This window comes from Pleurodeles waltl, chromosome 11, assembly GCF_031143425.1.
Source record: "Pleurodeles waltl isolate 20211129_DDA chromosome 11, aPleWal1.hap1.20221129, whole genome shotgun sequence".
NCBI classification, from domain to species: Eukaryota; Metazoa; Chordata; class Amphibia; order Caudata; family Salamandridae; genus Pleurodeles; species Pleurodeles waltl.
In genome coordinates this window covers 696,872,827-696,895,131 of record NC_090450.1, presented here as the reverse complement: position 1 = coordinate 696,895,131, position 22,305 = coordinate 696,872,827, and the positions used below count along the sequence as shown (strand labels likewise).

Genomic DNA, 22,305 nt, shown 5'->3' with positions numbered 1-22,305 from the left:
TTCAAGGTATGTAGACATGGATTTATGAGTAGTAAATCTATGCTTACTTATGTTTAATTACCTTGACAATTTAGTAGTAATTCATATTCTGCAATCAATATTCTTTTAAGGTTGGTATTTATAATCTTGGTATTCCTATTTAACTCATTTATCATTAGTGGTTCACATAGTATCAACCCCAACTCATACCACAATCACCCTCTTCCTCTCTTACCACTGCAACTAAAACTCAAATGACAAGCAAGCTGGAGGGTGAGGAGGGCCGAATGTGTGTAAACACTGAGTGGGGTGCCTTCGGAGACACCGGTGAGCTGGAGGACTTCCGGCTAGAGTACGATCGAGTGGTGGACGAGATCTCCCTTAACCCCGGTCAGCAACTGTAAGAGGACAAATGTTCATATTATATCTCGGTTTGGTATGTTTGTAATGTTGGGTACGACAGTGTCAGCCATGAGTGCCTCCCAGTGGCGATCAAGAAAGAAAAGTGGCCAGTACATGAAGATTTGACATCATGGGTCCACTATCCTCATGCATGCAGGGAACACTTGCCACTACCCAAAGTCTATCTTGAAAACATTCTTCTATCACTGTGTATATGCCACTTACCATAATATCACGTTTTGAATATCAGCTCCATATTTTTGCGAAACACTATATTGTCAAGATAAGTAAATACAGTTAAGTGTAATTTACCACACGTAACTCTACATGTACTTACTGCGACGATATCTGTAACTTCAAGGTATGTAGACATGGATTTATGAGTAGTAAATCTATGCTTACTTATGTTTAATTACCTTGACAATTTAGTAGTAATTCATATTCTGCAATCAATATTCTTTTAAGGTTGGTATTTATAATCTTGGTATTCCTATTTAACTCATTTATCATTAGTGGTTCACATAGTATCAACCCCAACTCATACCACAATCACCCTCTTCCTCTCTTACCACTGCAACTAAAACTCAGATGACAAGCAAGCCTTGTCAAAGCCATTAGGTCTGAGTTTAATGTTTTAACGCATGCAAGGTTAGCACAGTTGAGTAAGACACATGGGAACTAGCTAGAGTGAACAGTGAGGATTACAGTTATAAAATAGTCTTTTGTGTAGTTCAAAGCAAGCAATCACTTGGAGATGGAAGAATACACCAGAACAGACAGTACCTTTATGTGAGGGTTGTATACTCCACTAGGCTGAGCCAAGTCATGATTGACTATGTCCCTAGTAAATGGCTGGAAAAGACTGGTCAAAGAAAGCTAATGTTTGAAAGGGGTGGCCCCAAAGACCATTGTATATATTTTGTTAAAAGTAGATCTGTTTGGAAGCTGGGCTGTGAAACCCCAAATATAAAAATGGAAGGCTGATTGTTTGACCATAAGGCAGGAAGTGTATAACATATCCGAAAAAAATGGTTAAAAAATGATCTGATCCATTTGATCTCAGGTCTCTCTCTAGACCAGTTGTTCTTTTTTGTGTGTTTGGATTCTTCACTTCTGTATTACTAAGCAGCCCTGAGGCATGCTAGTCCTCCAAAACACCTAAAACAGAAAAGGTAATCTGTTGGTGCACACACTTCATTATACAACTAATGCATGTATTGTATCGTATTGATAGAAAGGGAACCCAACCCCAAAGATCTTTAAATAGGGACTGCTGTATATTGAACTGCAATTGACTGCCTAAGTTTTTATGGCTAAATGTCTACATGAGGTTGAATCCACCCAATTAATCCCAAGGAGACATATTCACTTCTTCTAGTTCTCTTTCATTGTCTCTGCAATGTGTCTGTCTCTCTGAGGGGCGCCAAAGAGCTTGAGGCAAGATGGCCGCAATTTAGTGAAGCTGTGCAGTCCGGGAGCAAAATCTGACTGTTACCCTGCCATCTGCCTGCCTGTGGATCACAATCGACCTCATAAGTGCTTAAATGGAGGAATGACTCAGTCTCGAGCCTCTGAGGTAAACCCCGCCGTTCTTGCATGTCGTAAAAAGGCAGTGCAGCAAGGTGTTCTGGCCCTGAGACAGTGCAGCCTGGGGTTCCCGACAACACCGAGGCTCTGTGGCTGTGATGAACCCGCTAGATTGTTGCTGAGGGCCCGGGAGTCAGAGTGGTCTGCTGGACAGCGGGGGTCAGAGCAGCGCAAGGCCGCATGAAGAGCGACCCAGGCTGAACGGCGGGACGATTGGGCCACACATGCAAAGAACAACAAACAGACTACCTGCATGGGAGAGGCCCGAACTGGGGCTGTAGCGCGTTGGCTGAAGGAGAATGCAGCAAATACCCCACCCCTAACCCCCCTCCAACCGGGCGCTCTGGCACACGGTCGGCCTCTGACCACAGCATTTCCTGCATGCTGGGTATACAGAGGTGAGCCGGCAGTTTGGTGGTGGTGGTTCCGGACTACCCCCACTTCCCCCTCGCCCCAGGGCCCTATCTCAACATGGTCATGCTGCTTGTCGGCATGACTCCCTGGGTATTTAATCAACGCTCATTTGATGATGGAGGATGCCTGGGTTGCAGGCGCACTAACTGCTCTACGGACTGGCCGGGGAAAGTCCCGGGAGCCTGATGAACCTTCATGTTTGTTTGTTTTTTGTTGGGCCTTCCGTTTTGACACTGCCACTGGGCACAGAACGGTCTTTATGAGGTGCTCGAGCCTAGGCAACAGGTGGACTGTCCTATTTTTAATTCATATGCAGTGCTAATAGACCGGAGAATCAGAGGACCAATTACGTTGCGTGACAATAATGGGAGTGTTCACTGCTGACGGTGAAAAGAACTTGTGCAGAATACTGGGTGCACCTGGGGAGGAGGCGCTATCTGGGGCCGCAAGGGGGCGATCCACCTGATTGCCCACATATAAATTGCAGGTATAGAAATCTGCCAGCAGGCCTAGCTGAAGACAACCTGTAAAATAGGTGCATGGGTACTTGTTGCCACAAGGTACTATTGTGTGACATGGCTGTTGGTAATCTGCTACTGTAACCAACTGCCCATACCTGACAAGGTACCTGGGAGTCGCTTGGTGAACTTGAGACTAAGGCTGTGATGGGAAGGGCGGATAGAAGTTAGTCCTGTCTTAATTGTGAGACTAGAAACTCCACCAAATCGGCACAAAATACCAGGCCTTATAATGCACAGGCCTCAGGCTCCCAAAGTTCACCTTCTCTAGATTCCACACTGCTGGGGATGCAAAACAGCTTCACTCCATTGATGGGTAAGCCTCAACCTGTGCATCAGTCACATGTCCACCAGGCTGGACAAGCAGTCAGCGAGAATCACGGCAATCACGGCGGTGGAGCAGAGGATCTCGACAGCAGAGGATCACTTGTAATCCATCAACACGAATTGCCTCAATATGGAAAAGCTTTTGGTGGTCATTCAAGCAATGAATTAGTACTTGGAGGCGCATTCGACCTCCAACAATTTGTAAATTACTGGGGTCTCTGAGTCCACCAACATTGGAAAGATGGATCTATTTGTGGAAGCGAGGCTGACTACAGCCTTTGGCGCTGGAAACATCTCTCCTCTACAGATTGTGGAAAGAGTGCACCCCTCCACATGGCATGGCTGCCACTTGGTGCAACTCTGTGGCCAATGATTGCAAAACTGTTAAATTAACACTATAGGGATACAGAGCTCAGACTGGCGCACAAGAAACAAGACATCAACTAACAGGGTAAGCAGATTTCATTAAATCCAGGCGGCCCTCCAGGAGTTCATGTCTGTTAAGAAACAGCTACAATACACAGGTATCTCATACGTAATGCTATGCCCAGCATGACTTCAAAATGGCTAAAAGGGATAGCAAAAAATGATTATGACTTCCAAAGTAGCCAAAGATTACATCAAGTCCGTTTCGCCATGAAATCGAGACCAGCACCCACATGACACTGTAGAAGAAAAAGCTTCGTAGGACACATGTACTTGACTCAATTTGAACATACCTAGCCTAGGTCGAAGCACATGCATGCAGTGGTGGAGGAGCATCGTTCCCCAATTGTGTGGGTGGTAATTTGCTGTCCTCTTTAATTGAGTTGCATGATGGCACAATTCAGCCTAGCCTGACCAACTCCATCCATCTGGAGGGGAACTGGGAACCTTGTGTCCCCTCAAGAGGGAGCACCCAAACAGATTTGACACTTAAAAGTGTGCTTCTTAAGATTATTTTGCTCAAAGTGTTTTTTCATTTCTATGTTGTAACGTTTGGGAATGTCTTTAGCAGGTTGGGTTTGCTGAAGTGGGAGGGATTGTGGTTATTGGTTAGGGTGTATGTGCATTACCCAAAGTTACCCACATTACCGGACCATATGTACAGCAGAAAACTGCCCAGTAGCCCTTTATATGCAGGTATTGAATGTAAATTTGAACAATGACCATATTGGGGGGTAAAGTGAGTTTTGTAACCTGGAATAAATGCAGGTTATATAATCCCCAAAAAATCAGATAAGTCCTTCATTTTTTAGACCACCATGATATTCAGTTTGCCTTGCTGCAGGACTCACATCTGTCGGGTTCCACAGACACTATAATAGGCTATTGTTGGGCAGCATAACGTCTTGCATCGTCCTACTCCTCTTATGCTAGAGGGGTCTTGCTGTTAGTGAAACATGGAGTCCCCTTCGCGGTTATGCACTCCTTGGTGGCTGACCAGGGTCGGCACACGATTGCGCAGGGGATCCTCTGCAGCACCTGCAGCACCCTGGTTAATACCTATGCTCCTAATATAGACAATCTTCCTTCTTCATGTCCACATGAAGACATATACACGCACTGTCACCATCCACTGACCTATGGGGTGGGGATGCTACAGTAAACAGGTCAGCGCTTAATGACTGGCATGGTAAACAATCTGCACATATCATATTAGAGGGAATGGAGGAGAGTGGGTTGGCTGATGCCTGGCAGCATTGGCACCCGCTGAAGAGGGAGGGCACATTATTGTCATCAGTGCATTGGACATGGTCCAGAGTGGACTACTGGTTGATATCTAAGGGGAGCTGCCCATGGGTTGTTGAGATTAAACACCAGCCTCATACACTTTCAGACCATTCACCAGTACTGTTGCGCTTGGCACTACCTGCCATCACCACTCCCCCTTCACATGGCGATTTTGTGCAGTGGCACCCTTAGATGATGTGTTTAAAGAACGTGTCCGTGTGGCAATCATCGAATACTTGGAGACAAATGTGAGGAATGTGGCTAGAAAAGACACCTTCTGGGAGGCCTTTAGGGTCACGAGTAGGGGGAACCGTATGAGCACCCAAGCAGGAGTGTTAAAAGCAATACAAACTAAATTACATAAAACAGGCTGCACTCTCTTGAACGCAACTATGATGTTGGTTCCAGCCAGGCTACCCTGGTGCTATCCGCGAGCACCTGACTGACTTTCTTGACCTTGCAACACAGGAGTCACAGTTTCCTTCCTAACAATATGTGGCGCGTGCATACAGGGAGAGGGGACGGTCTGGTCGCAGCTTAGTCGAATGACTCAGAACACCAAGGAGCGCTGAACATATAGTTAAGATAGTTGAATCAGACGCACATGTGCACAATGACACGCCAGCTATCCTTACCACCTTTAAGAACTTCTACATGGGCTTATACAGTACCAGTGGGCTACTACAACAGCTGATATTAATCTATATCTAGAGAACGTGGCACTGCCGTGGATGTCTCCGGCCAAGCAGGAATATCTCATGCAATCCACCAAAGTCAAAGACGTTAGGGAAGCGATACGGGCACTCCAAAATGGCTAAACACCCAGGCTTGATGGCCTGACAGGTGAATTCTATACGTAATTCTGTGAGCTCCTGGCTTCATGCTGTATATGAAGAGGCCTATCAGAAACGGATACTGCCCCTCTCCTTGCGGGACGCGGTATTAGTCACACTGTTGAAACCGGATGAAACACCAGAATTATTTGAGTCCTATTGGCCATTCTCTAATAAATATTGATTCAAAAATTCTAGTCAAAATACTGGTGAGCCGGTTTCAGACCCTACTCCCCAAGCTGGTTTTTACCAGATCAGGGTGGCTTTATACCACCCAGCTCAACTCTGTATAACCTGTATACTATATTCACATTATTCCATCAGCTGGACCCTGCTCCACAAGTGGTGGCGGTCTTATTAGATGCCGCCAAGGCTTTCGATTCTATAGCATGGGAATACATGTTCATCATTATGGCTGCATGGGCATGTCTGAGGCATTTCTCTGCTGGATACGCCTTCTATATAGAGATCTGTTGGCCCGGGTGCGAGTCAATGGGCACACATCTGAGGGATTTCCCTTAGGCAGAGGCATGAAGCAGAATTTTCCCCGCCATTATTATTAGCAATAACATTGGAACTTCTGGCATGTGTCGACAGGCAGCTACATGCAGTGCCTGCTCCGCGGTTCGGTTGTAGCCTTTGAGTGTCTCACTTTATGCGGATGGCATGGTGTTATATGTCTGGGATCCCCATGTGCACTTATCTCCTGTGATACGCGAATACATTAAATTTCAGTATTATTCTGGCCTATGTATTAACTGGTCAAAATCTGTTATATGACACTAAGCAGTGCTTCCTTGACTTTCTGCTAACGTAGGTCACAAATCCTGTTAAATACTTAGGAGTGTGGATACATAGAGACCCCGAGCAGGTGTCCATTCTAACTGTGGTAGAGCTATCTCTAAACTGGAATATCAAGTGGCTAAATGGACAAAGCTGCCATTGTCACTGGTGGACAGGATGGCCGTCCTTAAAACTGTAATATTACCCTCATTTCTGCACCCGTTTGTAAACATACCCATTGTTCTGCCAGTGTATCTCTTTCAGAAATTGAGGACACGCTTGCTTACAATAGTTTGGGCCAGCAAGCAACCAAGAATTAGTTGGGATATACTCACCTTACCATACGATGGGGGAGGGGGGAATTTAAATGCCCCTGATTTTTACCTCTATTATCTTTGAGCGCAGGCGCATTTTGCCCATTATTAGTTTGTAAGACATGACTACACGCCACACAACGCAGATGATGATGCTCACCCCGTCTCACTCACTGCTATACTAACACATAGTTGTAAGGGGATTCCATGCACTGACAGTAACACAATACAAGCCACATCCACGGCGTGGCAGCAACTGGGAGGACTAGCAGGGAAATTTCCATTATATGCTCTGGCATTGGCACTGCAACACCACCAAGGCACTCATTTGTGAACAGGGCCACACTTCACTGTTGACGTTCATATAATATCAGCATCGGGTGGTTATGCGCGCCATCTACCCTCAGCTCTCAGAGGCACGCCCTACTCTTACTGCGTTACAGGTTCTCCTCAAAAGCCCCTTGCAGCGACACTTGATTACTGAACTTTGTAATGGAGTGCTAGAGGAGAAGCAGGTGACCACAGCTAAGGCCCCAGAGAGCTGAAATGCAATACTTCCCCAACCCTTTAGAGAAGACAGAATGGAGGTTCTGCTGTTCGCTACACACACACTTACTTCCAGTTGCAACTTGAGATTAATTAATTTCAAATTTTTGCACCAAACGTGTTACACTCCTGTCAAAGTATGCAAATTTGGAGTACAGGATGATGCAAACTGTTTACATTGTGGGGTCCTATAGGTGCATTTTGTACACTTGGCTTGGCAAGGTCCCTCCATTATACAATATTGGTCTCAAGTCACTGTGACTCTAACAGATATGGTGGCAGAGCTTGTGGTCTGCAACCCTGTGATCTGCCTACTAGGTTTGGTCAAAGATCTTCAGCCTAATACTCGGGTATTGTGTCAGTGGCCCTGTTGTTGGCAAAAACAATGTGTCAGGATGACTCTAGACGCTCACTTTTATTCCACAAGTCTTTATTATGTGGAAAAAACATCCACCAGAAGCACAACAGGTCCAACTTCTCGCTCAACCGCCTTTCCCCGAATCCTCGGAAACTCCGTATTCCAATCTCTGACATCTCAGTGGATAATGTCAGGGATCTCGAGGATCTCAGGCCACAACACATCTTCCCCTTCACAGTAACATAACAAATTTACTATATTTTATCTTCTATTACAATATGATTCTAAGAACAAAAATAAAATAATGGAAATAGACAAAAACATATCTGAATAACAGGATAACAATGAAAGGTATGTACATTATATGTAGATAGAATTAATACAACATTTTTAAAACACAAATTATTAGAACACTTGAATGTGCTTTTATACATCACAAAAATTATTAGAACACTTGAATGTGCTTTTATACATCACACAATCACATCAATCCTTCAGTGTACAATGTCTTTCAAATGTCTAGGAAATGTTTTCTTCCTAATGCTTCTTCTAGTCTCTACACCATAATCAGGCTCATCACCATTCTGCTCTTTGCTACTCTGCTCTTTGCACATGTTTCCCAGACTCAAATCTGTATTTCCACATTTAGCCAAACGTGACATACTCCATACACCACCTCCTTCTAGGACCACAACATTCCTTTTGACTTGTACAATTTTCCTTGGCCCCATAAATTTAGATTCACCTTTTTGTGTCCACGTAGGTTTTTTAACATAAACCAAATCACCCACATGCCAATCTCTTTGAAGAGCACTATGTCTGTTATCAAATACTTTCTTATACTTGGCTTGATTTGCAGTTACCTTGTTATGGATAGGCCCTAATGAGTCCTCACACTTTCCTCCCGGCTTCAACCATAATGGAGATAATTTGGAGCCCGCCATTCTGCCTCTTAAAATTCTAAACAGAGACATACCCGTCACAACATTCGGAGCATTTCTATGAGCCCACAGTTTTTCTCTGAGGGCAGCCTTCAAAGGTAGTCTTTTATCAAGAGCAGTCTGCACACTAGCTCTCACCAATTGATTCATCTTCTCAACCAGACCATTAGCTTGATGAGAATACAGTGCAGTACGAAAATGAGAAATGGCCAGGCTATTAACAAAATTCTTCATTTATATTGAAGTAAATTGTACCCCATTATCTGTGATAATCACTTTAGGAATGCCTTCACAAGCAAACACATCAGTTAAAAACTCGATGACAACCTGGTAGTGATTGAACTTACACAACTGGCCGTGACCCACTTAGAAGTTTAATCTACCAAAACAATGACAAATCTCTCATTGGAAGTTAAGGTTTCAAATGGTCCAACCAGGTTCAGCCCCAATTTGTGCCAAGGCTCATCTGGAATAGGGACAGGAGACAAAGGAGTAGTTCTCACGGTTTTTCTCTTATCATTGTTTGCACATTGCATACAATCTTTTACAATTGCTTCTACCAGCCTATCCATGCCAGGCCACCAGTAACATTCTCTAACACTTGCTTTAGTCAAATTCCTACCTAAATGTCCTTAATGAGCCAAGTTGATCAACTTTTCATATAATCCAGTTGGTGGAATAAGCCTATCACATCTATATAAATTACTCTCAACAATACTTAACTCATCTCTGACATTCCAAAATGCACTTGTACCTTCTGAACATCTACTTAAACTAGGCCAACCCTTTACCACATAATTAGAAACCAACTTACGAACAGCAACCTTTCACACTCTAAATGCTACTCATCTTTATCTATGGCCGACTCTTTGACCCACAATATCGAAACATGATCATCCAAGATGTGATCTGCCACAGGCGACCTAGAAAGTAAATCAGCTGGAATATTCTTTTTCCCAGGTAAATACTCAACTTGAAAATTGTACTCCATCAAGTTTTCCACCCAGTGTTTGATACGCGGAGTCATGTTATCAACATTCTGACAAGCAAATATCTGGACCAAAGGTCTGTGATCACTTCTAAGTACAAATGGTAAGCCCCATAGATAGTACATAAAATGATTTATAGCCCAATAACAAGCCAAAGCCTCACGCTCTATAACAGAATAACGTACTTCTGACCCCTTAAGTGAACGAGATGCAAAAGCTACAACTCTTTCTTCACCATCCACCATCTTTGAGAGAACTGCACCAAGACCCTTCAAACTTGCATCAGTGGACAACACAGTTTTGCTTTTGGTGTCAAAATGACCCAAAGTAGGCATTTCCCTATCTTTGGCTTTCACAAAATCAAAAGCTTCTTCACATTCTGAGGACCACTCAAAACTCACACCTTTCCTTAGCATAATTCTTAAAGGTTGGACAACACTTGCAAAGTTCTTAATGACTTTTGAATAGTATTCCGCAAGACATAAAAATGATTGCAGTTGATCCTTGTCTGAAGGTGTGGGCATAGATGTAATCGACTTAGCCAACGTTAGCTTAGGTTTAATTCCATCACCAGAGATGGTATGACCCAAATATGAAACTGTTCGTTCTCTGAATTTACATTTTTCTTTTTTCAGAGTCAACCCCTTTTCTTTTAACCTCCTCAATACTGCTCTCAAATCTGCATCATGCGTTTCTTCATCTTCACCACAGACAAGCATATCATCCTGAAAAAACAATACTGAATTAAGACCCTTGAGTACTTCCTTCATCACTCTTTGAAAACACACAGCAGCCAAAGCTAGCCCAAATGGCATCCTAACAAACCTGAATGCTCCAAAAGACGTGACAAAAGATGTAAGATGCCTCGAGTCTTCATGAAGTAAGATTTGATGGTATGCTGCAGGTAAATTCATTACACTAAATATTTTGGCGTTAGGTAACATTGTCAGGGTTTCATTAATATTTGGTAGTGGTTGGTCATCTACCCAGATACATTGGTTGAGCCCCCTCAAATCCACACACATTCTTATCTTTTAACCATTATCCTTAGGAACAAGAACAATGGGAGCCAACCATTCTGAGGCTTCAATCTCTTCAATAATTCCCAAACCCAACAACCTATTGAGTTCTTCTTTCAGTGGGTTTAACATAAAATGAGGCATTTTCCTTACTTTATGCACAACTGGTTTAACACCAGATTTCAGAATGATCTTATGTTTAAAATCCACTAGTAGCCCCAACTTATCATTAAACACTTCAGGAAATTCACTCACAATATCCGCATCACCCCCAACATGAGATACCGAAAGGACTTGATCACGTGAGTTCGGATTAAGAATAATACCTAAATCCCTTTGATGTCTCCAACCCAACAAATTGTTTCCTCGTTTGGCTACATAAACCTTCCCTATTGTTTCTCGCCCCTTAAATCTTATTGTCATGAGGGAGTATCCAAATAAGTCAATCTTCTGTCCACCATAGCCTACGGGGTCGCTGTCAGGAGGTGATAGTTCAACTCTGGCACTTCCAGAAATTGTCTCCCAGTTCTTATCACCATTCAAAGTGAAAGGAGATCCTGAAACCGCAAGAACAGGAACAACTTTCCCATCAATCTTAATGTCACATTTCGGCATAACCAATTTCCTAGAGTCATCTCCTATAATATGCTGGTTACCAGGGCAACTCACATTTAATATCATCTGTTGACTCACTGGTGTTTCATCCACCATGTTTATTTTATGGCCTTTGCAAACTTTTGCTAAATGTCCTTACTTGCCACAATTCCTACAGTTGACATTTCTTGCAAAACACTTTGGGTTGTTAGCAAGATGGCAAGGACTACCACATTTGTAGCACTTAATTCTGGAGTCCTTAGGCAAATCATTACTCACTCTTATCCGTCCTGGCACTTTTTGTACAATATCTTCTTCATGGATAGAGTTGGACATAGTTTCCTTCGAGGGCATAGGAAGGGCATGAAAATTAGAAACAGTGTCCTTCATCTCCTTTGCCCAATAAGTAGCATACTTTCCACAATAATAATAGCGTCATGTAAAGAAGAATTTTTTGCCAATAACTTTTCCTGCACTCTCGGATTGTTGGTACACCGCACAAGTTGATCCCTGATGAGAGAGTCAGTTAAATCACAAAATTCACAAGTTTGTGCTAAGGTTTTGAGAGACACAATTTCCAACTCTCTCATCTTTAGCTTGAGACCTCACAAAAAATGTGTGTCTTTCCACGACAATGTTCATACGGGTTCCAAAATGTTTTTTTAAGCATCATGACTGACATTTCATAAACATCTCTGGTGTCACCATCAGCAGTGCCAATTGCAATAAGGTAAAAACTGTCATATTTGTTCCTTCCTTCAATACCTAGATTATGTAAAAGAATTCCTTGTTTCCTCACAGGTGAAAAAAATTTCCCCACCAATACCAATCAAATAAGACAAACAAATTAATCCATTTCTTCCAAGGTAAAACAGGCTCACCACATTCAGATAAAAATTGGGTGGTTGAGATAAATTAAGGGGAGCTATTTGTGACATATTGCAATATTTGTAGAGAACACCCAAAAAAATAATAATCATATAACACCACTTCCTGCTATACAACAGGAAATGAAGTCAGTATTCTAGCTTCCAGAAAGGGTTGAACTTGAAAATGGTCATTCTTAAGATTGTATAGCAGGAAATAAAGTCAGCGGTCTAGGTTTTGGATAGAGACCACTTTAAAAAAACAGGAACTGAGTTAGCTCTCTATTCTTTTTCCAAAAGAGGATTACGACAGGAACAGAGCCAACACTTGAATCCAACAAGCTGCATTGATGCGCGCCGACATTAAAGGAGGAACTGGCACTCAAATATCTGCGAGACAGCGCTCGAGGTAGGCAGAACTTTAAGAGCAAGACAGCGCTCGAGGGAAATGTTGCGCGTAGCCAGATTCAACTGACACGCTCCATTAGGCACAGGCATTCATCAAATGTTCCTGATTGTCCTAAGTCAACGTACACTTTTCTAAAACTTGTGTTTTAGAAACTGCCAACAGATGATTTGTGCCGCAAAACATGAATTGGGCCTCACCAAATCAGAAGTAAAGACATCACCGAATGTCTTGAAAGCTGATCGATAGCACGCTGCGGTTCAACAAACTGGTGGATGTTTCCGCCTCGTCGCCACTTGTCAGGATGACTCTAGACATTCACTTTTATTCCACAAGTCTTTATTATGTGGAAAAAAACATCCACCAGAAGCACAACAGGTCCCTCGCCTCCAACTCCTCGCTCAACTGCCTTTCCCCGAATCCTCTGAACCTCCGTATTCCGATCTCTGATATCATCAATGGATAATGTCAGAGATCTCGAGGATCTCAGGCCACAACACGATGGTAGCCCTTCACTGGGGTTGTAGGGTTAAACACACTAAGGAGAACTGGCTATTGGACACGGAGCACTGCAGATCCCAACTGGAACTTTATGTAGAGGAACTGCTGGGCACTTCTAGGCCCAAAGACATTTGGGGCCCTTTGGTGGCATACCTCCTTTCAGGGCCCAGGGAATCACAAGGGCTGAAGCTAATGTTGAGATTGAATATCTATTGTGGCAGATATGCCTTTGATGTAGGGGCTCTAATGAGATTTTAGTTTCGCTTATATGCCATGCACGCAGGTATGGGGGAGACGGGCGATTATACTTCTGCTGCTATGACTTAATGTGTTACAGGTCATGTTAGTTGGAAACTCAATTTTCAAAAAAATGTCTCCCTCTTCTTTAGTTTGGATACTTTTCACAGTTCTCTCACAAAGGGACAATTACGAGGCATAGTATTCAGAAGGTTCAGTCTTGTACAAGAGTGCCATAAGTAAACAGACTTGTATAATGTGCTACTTTGTGCCTGATCAAAGAAACTGATTGTTTGACTACAAGTCCAAAATGATGAGGTTGGTGCGCGGCATCTAGGAAGGGGACTCTGTGTCCCAGAAGCTGCAGGAGGGGGGGCAGAGCCAAAAACCGGCGAGCGCTTAAAACGCTGAACTGTCCACCCTGCGCAGGACGCTCTGTATCCATGAAGGGGACTTTGTGTCCAAGAGGCTGCAGAAGGAGGGGCGGAGCCAAAAACCAGCGAGCACTTAAAGCGCTGAACTGTCTACCGCCGTGCGGGACATGCGGTATCCTGTATGGGGACTCTGTGTCCCAGAAGCTGCAGGAGGAGGGGCGGAGCCAAAAACCGGCAAGCACTTAAAGCGCTGCACTGTCTACCGCTGCGTGGGACGCGCGGCATCCAGGAAGGGGACTCTGTGTCCCAGAAGCTGCAGGAGGAGGGGCGGAGCAGAAAACAGGTGAGTGCTTAAAGCGCTGAACTGCCTACCGCCGCACGGGATGCGCTGCATCCAGGAAGGGGACTCTGTGTCTCAGAAGCTGCAGGAGGAGAGGAAGAGACAAAAACTGGCAATCGCTTAAAGCGCTGAACTGTCCACCCCGCGCGGGACGCTCGGCATCCATGAAGGGGACTCTGTGTCCCAGAAGATGCAGGAGGAGGAGCGGAGCCAAAAACCAGCGAGCGCTTAAAGCGCTGAACTGTCTACCACCCCGCGGCACACGCGGCATCCAGTAAGGGGACTCTGTGTCCCAGAAGCTGCATGAGGAGGGGCGGAGCCAAAAACCGGCAATCGCTTAAAGCGCTGAACTGTCTACCGCTGAGCGGGATGCCTCCGGGCCGCACCCGGGCCAAGGGTGGGCCCATCCTTTGCCCGTCACTGACCGGAAGAGGCTGGGCTGGGCCACCCCTCTTAGTTCCGGTACGGCGGGTGAGTGTTCCGATTCTACTGACTATTGTATAAATTACTACTGATTGAGACCTCCTACCCCTATTAGAAACTACTACACTTAAAACTGGTTGTAGATGACCTGCTGTTCCCTAGGGAAACCCACCGCCTGGATTACTGTGAGGATGGGCAGGAGAAGGGCCCTACAAACTGGAGGAGGAAAGGGAAGTTCGAATACAACGCTGGACTCCTTTCTTGCCAGAGGAGTTGGGATAGTCACCAAGGAGATTGACTTGGCAGAGAGGAGACTTTCACTGGAGATGGGTGATTGGCAGCAAGTCTCTTTAGAAAATGAGGCTCTGGGATCATCGGAAGATGAGGATGGACCCCTACAGAGAGAGCAGGGAGGTTTGCCTCAATGCCAGCAGATACAGGGGCAAATGGTTTCACTGGGACAATAAGGAAGAGTAAGAGGCTTCTGATGGTTTCCCCCCCGGACAGTAGCAGCCCTCCCTTGAAAAAGGAAAAGACATTGAAGAAAGTTGTGAAAAAATTAAAACCGCTTCCATCTGTAAATTTGAATGCTACGTGTTTAATGGATGGCACTGGCCCCAGTCAGTCCCCGGGTCTCGGTGTTGAAAACATACTGATGAAGTTCAGGGAGATGATTGAGGCTAGTTTGGCCCCGGTTCTGGAGCAATTGCAGGTGCCTGAAAATGCAGTTTCCCTGTTGTGTGGGTAGGAGAGGTTTAGCCCAGTCACAGCTGAGGGTGGCCGTTTGAATTTCAGTTGTCAAAGTCAACCATCCGAGGGGATGTTCCTGTGTGAGAGACACTCTAGGGCCCTGGATAGAGATGTGCGGCAACCCACAAGTTTTTCAAATTTGGGGGCTCTTGAAAATTGCGTGGAGAATGCCTCGGCTGCCCCAGTTGATCCATCAGCAGATGTAGGGAAAAATAACAGGCTGAGAGTCGGAAGGTTAACTGGTAGTAGGCAAATGGAGAATGGAAGGGAGTCTCAACAAAGTGGTAAGGTTCATGATCCGCATTTGAAGAAAGGTTCTCCACTTGTTTGTTCAGACCTCCCTCCAGCCTGTGCGCCCTACGTGGTGGTGCTTACAGACATTCTTTCTCTAGCACTAGGTTCTAGTGAATCCACAGACCAGCTAAAAAATAAGACTTGTCACTGGCTGAGTAAAAACTGTGATTTTGCTTGCAAAGACCTTAGGAATATTCTGTTTGTCAGAAGAATCGATTGGGTTGGGCCACGAGAAAAAGTGGGAAATGGGGATTGTATTGTTGTAAATTGCAGATTTCCAGATCTGGCCCAGCAGCTCCTATTGACACAAAGCTTGGCTTTCCAAAGGAAGGGAAAGATTGGTATGGTCCCCTTGGGCTTCTTTTATAGTCATACTTGGCAGACTGTTGATTTTCCAATTAGGACTCCTAGGAATCCCAATCGAGGGCAGGGTATTTTACAGCCAACTAGTATGGGGAATGATCCCATTTTTATTCCTGATCTGGAGGAGGTGGATTGACGCTATGCATGGAGATCTTTAGTGGGCATGGTAGAACCCCCTAATGCTATTATGAACATGGAAGATCAGGGTGGAAAGACCACAAAGTGCTGTCTTATTTCATGGAATGTAGCAGGGTATGACACTAAGCTATCAGATTGTGAATGGATAAGGTTTCTGGTACAGTATGATTTCATTCTACTTCAAGAAACCTGGTTGGATGGGCTGACAGTCTGGGTTGGATATCAAAGGTTTGCAGTCCCGGCCGCTCAGCCTCAAGGAGGTCGTCCTAAATGGGGTCTAGTTACTCTAATCTGATTATCTAAAATATCGAGAGCATATCAAATTACCTGCAACCATCAGGGTATATTGATTGTTTGGGTAGTCTTTCCAAACAAATTTAGGCCCTCATTCCAACCCTGGCGGTCGGAGGGCAGCGGAAGCACCGCCAACAGGCTGGCGGTGCTTCCCGGGCTATTCTGACCGTGGCGGTAAAGCCGCGGTCAGAAAAGGGGAACCAGCGGTTTCCCGCAGGTTTTCCCCTGGCCCAGGGAATCCTCCATGGCGGCGCTGCTTGCAGCGCCACCATGGGGATTCCGACCCCCTTCTCGCCAGCCTGTTTCTGGCGTTTTTCACCGCCAGAACCAGGCTGGCAGGAACGGGTGTCGTGGGGCCCCCTAACAGGGCCCCACAAAGATTTTCACTGTCTGCTTAGCAGACAGTGAAAATCGCGACGGGTGCCACTGCACCCGTCGCACCCCTGCAACTCCGCCGGCTCCATTCGGAGCCGGCTTAATTGTTGCAGGGGCTTTCCCGCTGGGCCGGCGGGCGCTCTTTTGGGGGGCGCCCGCCGGCCCAGCTGGAATGGCCGCCGCGGTCTTTTGACCGCGGTGCGGTCATTCGGCGGTGACCGCATGGCGGGCGGCGACCACCACCCGCCTCGGTCAGAATGACCGCCTTAATGTCCTGTTGGAACACTTTTACAATGCTGTCTGGGACTCCTGTAGATTGGAGGGGTTTGGATTGGTGTTCTGTGCTGTTGTGTCAGAGGATTTTAATGCCAAGATAGGGTGGCATAGTACGGTGGTGAATCCCTTTAGTTGGATCACGAGGTATATAAAGCTGAGGGATTACAGGACCCAAGGGGCAGGGACCTGATTAAGGGCCTACGGAGCTTGGGTTTTCTGAATACTTGCGACATGGAAGTTGCGGGTTCACATCAGGCCCCAACTTTTGTAGGCAGATGGGTTGGAACAACAATTGATTACATCTTTGTGTCCCCATCTTTAAAAAACTTGGTTATGCACGGTGAGGTGGTAGTAAAGCACTTTAGTGATCATAACCCCCGTCACGATTTTCTTTAATTTTCCTGAGATTTTACGCAAACCAGGGTGGGGAGGGCCAGCTTTGGTGAGGAATAAAGATCAGGGTAGGAGATTTGGTTGGAGACAGGTAAATATCCTGCAAGTAGTAGTGAGGGTGTTGGGTGAAAACCTAAATCTGATTACAGGTATACTTCTGGCAGAATCACCCAGATCAGGGAAAGTCATGGATGCTATGTTTAGAGTAAATGTAGCTTTTAAAGATTGTTTGATTGTAGCTGCTCAGTCCTCCTGTAAGTATAAGGGTGGATGGTTTAGCAAGCCCTGTTATGAGGTAAAGAAATCCCTGAGGAAGGCTTTAAATGAACATCCAAGAGATAAGGCCCACGTAAGGGATGCGAGGGCTCAGTATAAAATTGTTCTGAGGGCAAGAAAGCTAAAGCTCAAGGAGCTAGCCTGGAAGAAATTGGAACGTGCAATAGATCATAAGAACCCAGACCTGTTTTGGAAGGTTGTAAATAGGGGATTCATTGAGACAGAAAAGTCTGAGGACCTGGGCTGCAATATTGCCCCTGAGGTTTGTGTGAGTCATTTCTGTAGGATTTTTCAGGGGAGCTCCCTAGGAGAGAAAACGGTTAAACAATATGACAATCCCCCCAATTTAGCTATTAAGTTTACACTCTCAGAGGTAAGGGAGGCGCTGCATGGCCCCGGGCCTGGATACTATCCCAATCGATCTCTATAAATATTGCCCTCAGCTGTGGGAGCCTATCCTCCTCAGTGTCCTCAGTGCAGCTGTTAGCGTGGGAGTCCCTGCCACTTGGGGGTCGGGATGTATTATTCTTGTGTATAAAAAGGGTGAGCGAAATGATCCCAAGTCATATCGCCCAATCTCACTCCTTGATTCTTCAGCTAAAATTTTGGTTCGGATTATATTAAGGTGCATTGAGGATTTGATGCAATTTTGAGCAGGGTCCAGTACAGTTTTAGGGAAGGGCTTGTTATCCAGGAACAGTGCTTAAATTTGCTTATGTTTATTGATAAATACACGCAAGCCAAGAAGGGCACTTTGTATCTTGCATTCATGGATCTTAGTTGTGCCTTTGACAAGGTTAATCGGAGAAAGCTGTGGCAGAGGCTTACCCGGTTGGGTATGGATCTCCAAATCGTGGAGTTGCTTCACTATCTCCACTTAGGATCTAACGCTAACGTGGGGGTTGGGCCAAATGGGGAATGTACGGATTCGTTTGAGCTTAACAGGGGTGTACGCCAGGGGTGTACGCCAGGGGTGTGTCCTGGCTCCTACCCTTTTCCTTCTGTATACAAATGGGCTGTTTAACTTTTTAGTTGAACGATGTAAGGATGCTCCTAAAATTAATGGTAAGAGTGTCCCGGTATTTATCTATGCTGATGATGCAGTGCTTATGGCCCACACCATGAATGGTCTTCGTGAGGCAGTCAAAGCCTATGTAATTTTTATGTCAGCTTTAGACCTAGAGATAAATTGTAGTAAATCTTATTTTATGGTGTATGGTAAACCAGTGAGTAGGGTGGGAGGGCTGAAGATAAATGAGCAAGTAATTAGTAGGTTTCAGGAATTCCCCTATTTAATGATAAGGGCACCTGGAAATCTTGTATTTCTAGAAGAGGGGTGCTTTTTAATGGCACAGTTGGTGCCACGTTTGAGTTTGCTGCAAGGGTGGGAAATAAAACTATTAAGCCTTTGCTTGAAGTTTATAGGCGCAAATGTCTCCCAGTCCTGTTGTATGGGGCTCCACTTTGGGGCTATACGGAAAACAGGGCCCCTGTGATAGAGGAAAATCACTTCGGCAGAAGGTTGCTAGGAGTTGGCCAAAATACCTCTGACTTCTGTTTGCATGCTGAACTGGATCTATACTTCATAGAAGATACCATCAAGGCTGTTCCTTTCATGTTGTGGATCTCTATCTGGATTAATGAGTTTGCCTCTTTAAACAGAGAAATCCTGCGAGACTGCATGTTATGTGACCATGCGAAGGATATTCCCTAGTTTATGTATATAAGAAAAGTAGCCATTGCACTTGGGCGGCTAGATATGTTTGAGGCACCAGAGGGTTTAACCAGCTCAGACAAACGTTGGGCAAAGGAGAATTTCTTTAACATCTTAGGGGCTAAGATGGAGGAGGAGGAATTAAGGAAAAAATCAGTAAGCGATTTCATAATGTTAAAGATGGGGGTGGGTCCAGAGGCATATCTCCTGGAGATAAGAAATGTTAGGGAAAGGATTCTCATTTCACGATTTCATTTGGGGGTTATCAGAAGTAACTTGTATTTTCTGTTAGGCCAGTTTGATCAAAAATCTCTAAAACTGTGTCCTTGTAATGGAGTGTCTCTGCAGACTCATTCATTTTACTCTGTTCTGTGATTTTTATTCTCCCTTTAGGTGACGTTATTTACTCCCCTTATTGGGGTCCAGGGGTTTTGTGCAATATCGTCCAGCTTTTTTGTGGCTGCGTATGGCTTCTGAGGCGCTGGGGGTAGGATCTTTTCTTAAGGGCTCTTTAAACTGGCGGAACAATTTAAACTATTTTCAAGTGTTTTTAAAACATTTTATTCTTATCAAAATATTATTTGTGTAATTAAATTTTGAATGTAAATTTTACATGTGCTGAAATTATTAGTAGGTTATGAGGTGATAAATTATTCAGTTTAATTAAATTAATTTTACATTTTTTCTAAAAGCATTTATTGAGCAGGATAGCTGCTCGATTGTAATTTTGGTAGGGATTTTGTTTTTATTCTTTTTTCTTGAATAATGGTTGTCATGTTATGTAATGTGTTGCCTATTTATTTTTTTGGTTTATAATTTTCAAACTGAATAGTGTTTTGATGATTGATTGATGTGGTTGGGAATAACACCAATACCAAAAAGCAGGGACCACATCATCTCCTATCTAAGAATCCTATCTGAATCCTGCTTTAAACACTGGACCTCGCTAATCTGCCTTTATTCAGTTATTCTTCATTAACCAGACCCCACGCTAAAGGCATTGCTGTGCCAAACCTGCCGTATTGAGACACTTGTTCCAGCAACTGACCTGTGCCACTTAATAGAGACACCCAAAGAGCTCTCTGACCAACCCAACTTATCAATTCAAAACTCACATGTTCTCCCAACACGCAAACAAAGTCTAGATGCCCTCACTCATGAAGAACTGTGTTGCTCGTTGACCACATCAGAACACAACACATTTGCTTTTAACTAATAAGTTTAAAGGGCCGATGTGCAGGATCAGTCCCAAATGACGGGGGCCCTTGCTTAAATAAGAAAACCATTGCAGAACAAAATTAAAAGTGAAAAATATAGGTTCATTCAAATTCATTAGAGAAAGCAAAAAGTAGATAGGCAGGTTTAGTAATACACAAAAATAAAGCCAGTTATAAGAGGTCATAATGTAAGGGAATTAACAGGAACCAAAACTTAGTCCAGCAACGAGCTACCATTAATCTACTCTGTTTGTAAGTCACAGGAAAGTCTACATATAAATCAAAGAACAGTCTATGTAAGAGACTGCTTGATAGGAAAGGCAGAGAAAGTCTAATAATAAAGGAAGAGAACAGTCCAACATAGAGGCTGCTTGGTATGGAAGGAAAAGAAAAGTCTGGCGCACATCCCAGAAAGGGCACATTACATAGTGTCAAACAATTGAAAAACCACACGCATGGCGTGAAGTAGGATCATAGAGGTGTAATAACAAAGATTCATGACATGAGCCATTGTTCTACATAAAGTAATATACTTTAGAAAACATCTATACTATTAGTAAGAATTGGACACCCTTCACCCTACAAACAAGGGAAATGACATTACTCTATTTAAGCAAACCAAACAACAAGCCATTTAGAAATAAATTTAGTATGGTTCTGGCCTGGGCAGCATCAGGCCTTCAGAATTGCACCATACTGGAACATCCTGACTTGACTCCCTCCTACGTCACACAGGTAAACACATTTTATTTAGTACAAGAAAACACCACAAAATTAATTCCATTTCATCTATGTTATGAAAAGGAAAAACAAAGGAAAAAAACATGCACATAAGAAACTTTTTCATGGAATTTTAAAAGCCACATTTTCTTTAATAACTTTAAAATGGATCTCAGTGCAAGCAGGCTGAGGACCAGTGATATAATTTACGGCCTAGTTGTGGTAAGTTAAACACATGCAAATAAACATTATTTTCAAATGTATAAAAATGCTTTCTCAGCTTCATAAGGTTTAGATATTCAAAGAGTGTCCCCCTGTAGGTTCAGTGGTGAAGAAGGTTATAAAGCAGCATTCAGATTTTGTTCTGCATATCAATTACTGGCTATTGGTGAATAGACAGATGTGCTATAGCCTGGGTGACTATTGTAACTGCCCTTTGGCACAGTTCACTGTCTTTGGTGTTTAGTTGTATTTAGTTGTTCAGTGGCATTTTCCAGCCAGTAACTGTTTAGAGCTTTTCTTGCACACCTTATGGATTTACAATGGATATGGTACAGGTTTAGAGCAATAACATTTAGGAGACAAGGTCAACAGCCAATGTGGCAAAGCAATACTATTTCCAACTTTTTCTTGAGCTTATGGGTCCACGTGGTGAATGATGTCCCAAAAAAATCACAAAACCCCAGGTAACGTCAACAAACATTCTAGCATGTCTGTCATTGCTGATTGTTAGAAATGCAGTACTGGCCTAAATTAACTCTTTATTCTCTACAGTGGTGGCCCCTTTAAGGTGATATATTCATCTTATGTGTGGGTGTTAGTTAATTACAGGCTTCCTGGCCTGTCGTAAGAGCCCTTTTTGTGTCTTCTGTGTATCAAAATGTAGCTCCTGTTACAAATGTATTGTGGGTCAGGCTGAGTCACAAAGATTGGGTTGTCCGTTATGTGCCAGTGAGTGACAGTCTTGGTTTTAGGCAGGCTGATATAATTAGTGGGTAAAATTAACTAATTGCTAGGCCCGGTGAAACTAA

The 22,305-nt window shown here is 44.0% G+C and overlaps 1 protein-coding gene across 5 annotated transcripts in view; it reads left to right on the top strand.

Annotated features, from left to right (window-relative positions):
• GCK (glucokinase) overlaps window positions 1-22,305 on the top strand; it is a 177,428-nt gene that overhangs the window by 144,425 nt on the left and 10,698 nt on the right. The window contains exon 1 of one of the 5 annotated variants that reach the window (XM_069214256.1): window positions 267-379. The exons of 1 other annotated variant lie outside the window; for it this stretch is intronic. In XM_069214256.1, the coding sequence (XP_069070357.1) occupies window positions 267-379 (113 nt within the window). Of the gene's footprint in view, window positions 1-266; window positions 380-13,853; window positions 14,045-14,095; window positions 14,513-19,735; window positions 19,825-22,305 lie in introns of those variants that run through there. 3 more of the 5 variants (XM_069214255.1, XM_069214257.1, XM_069214258.1) reach the window with 3 other exon arrangements.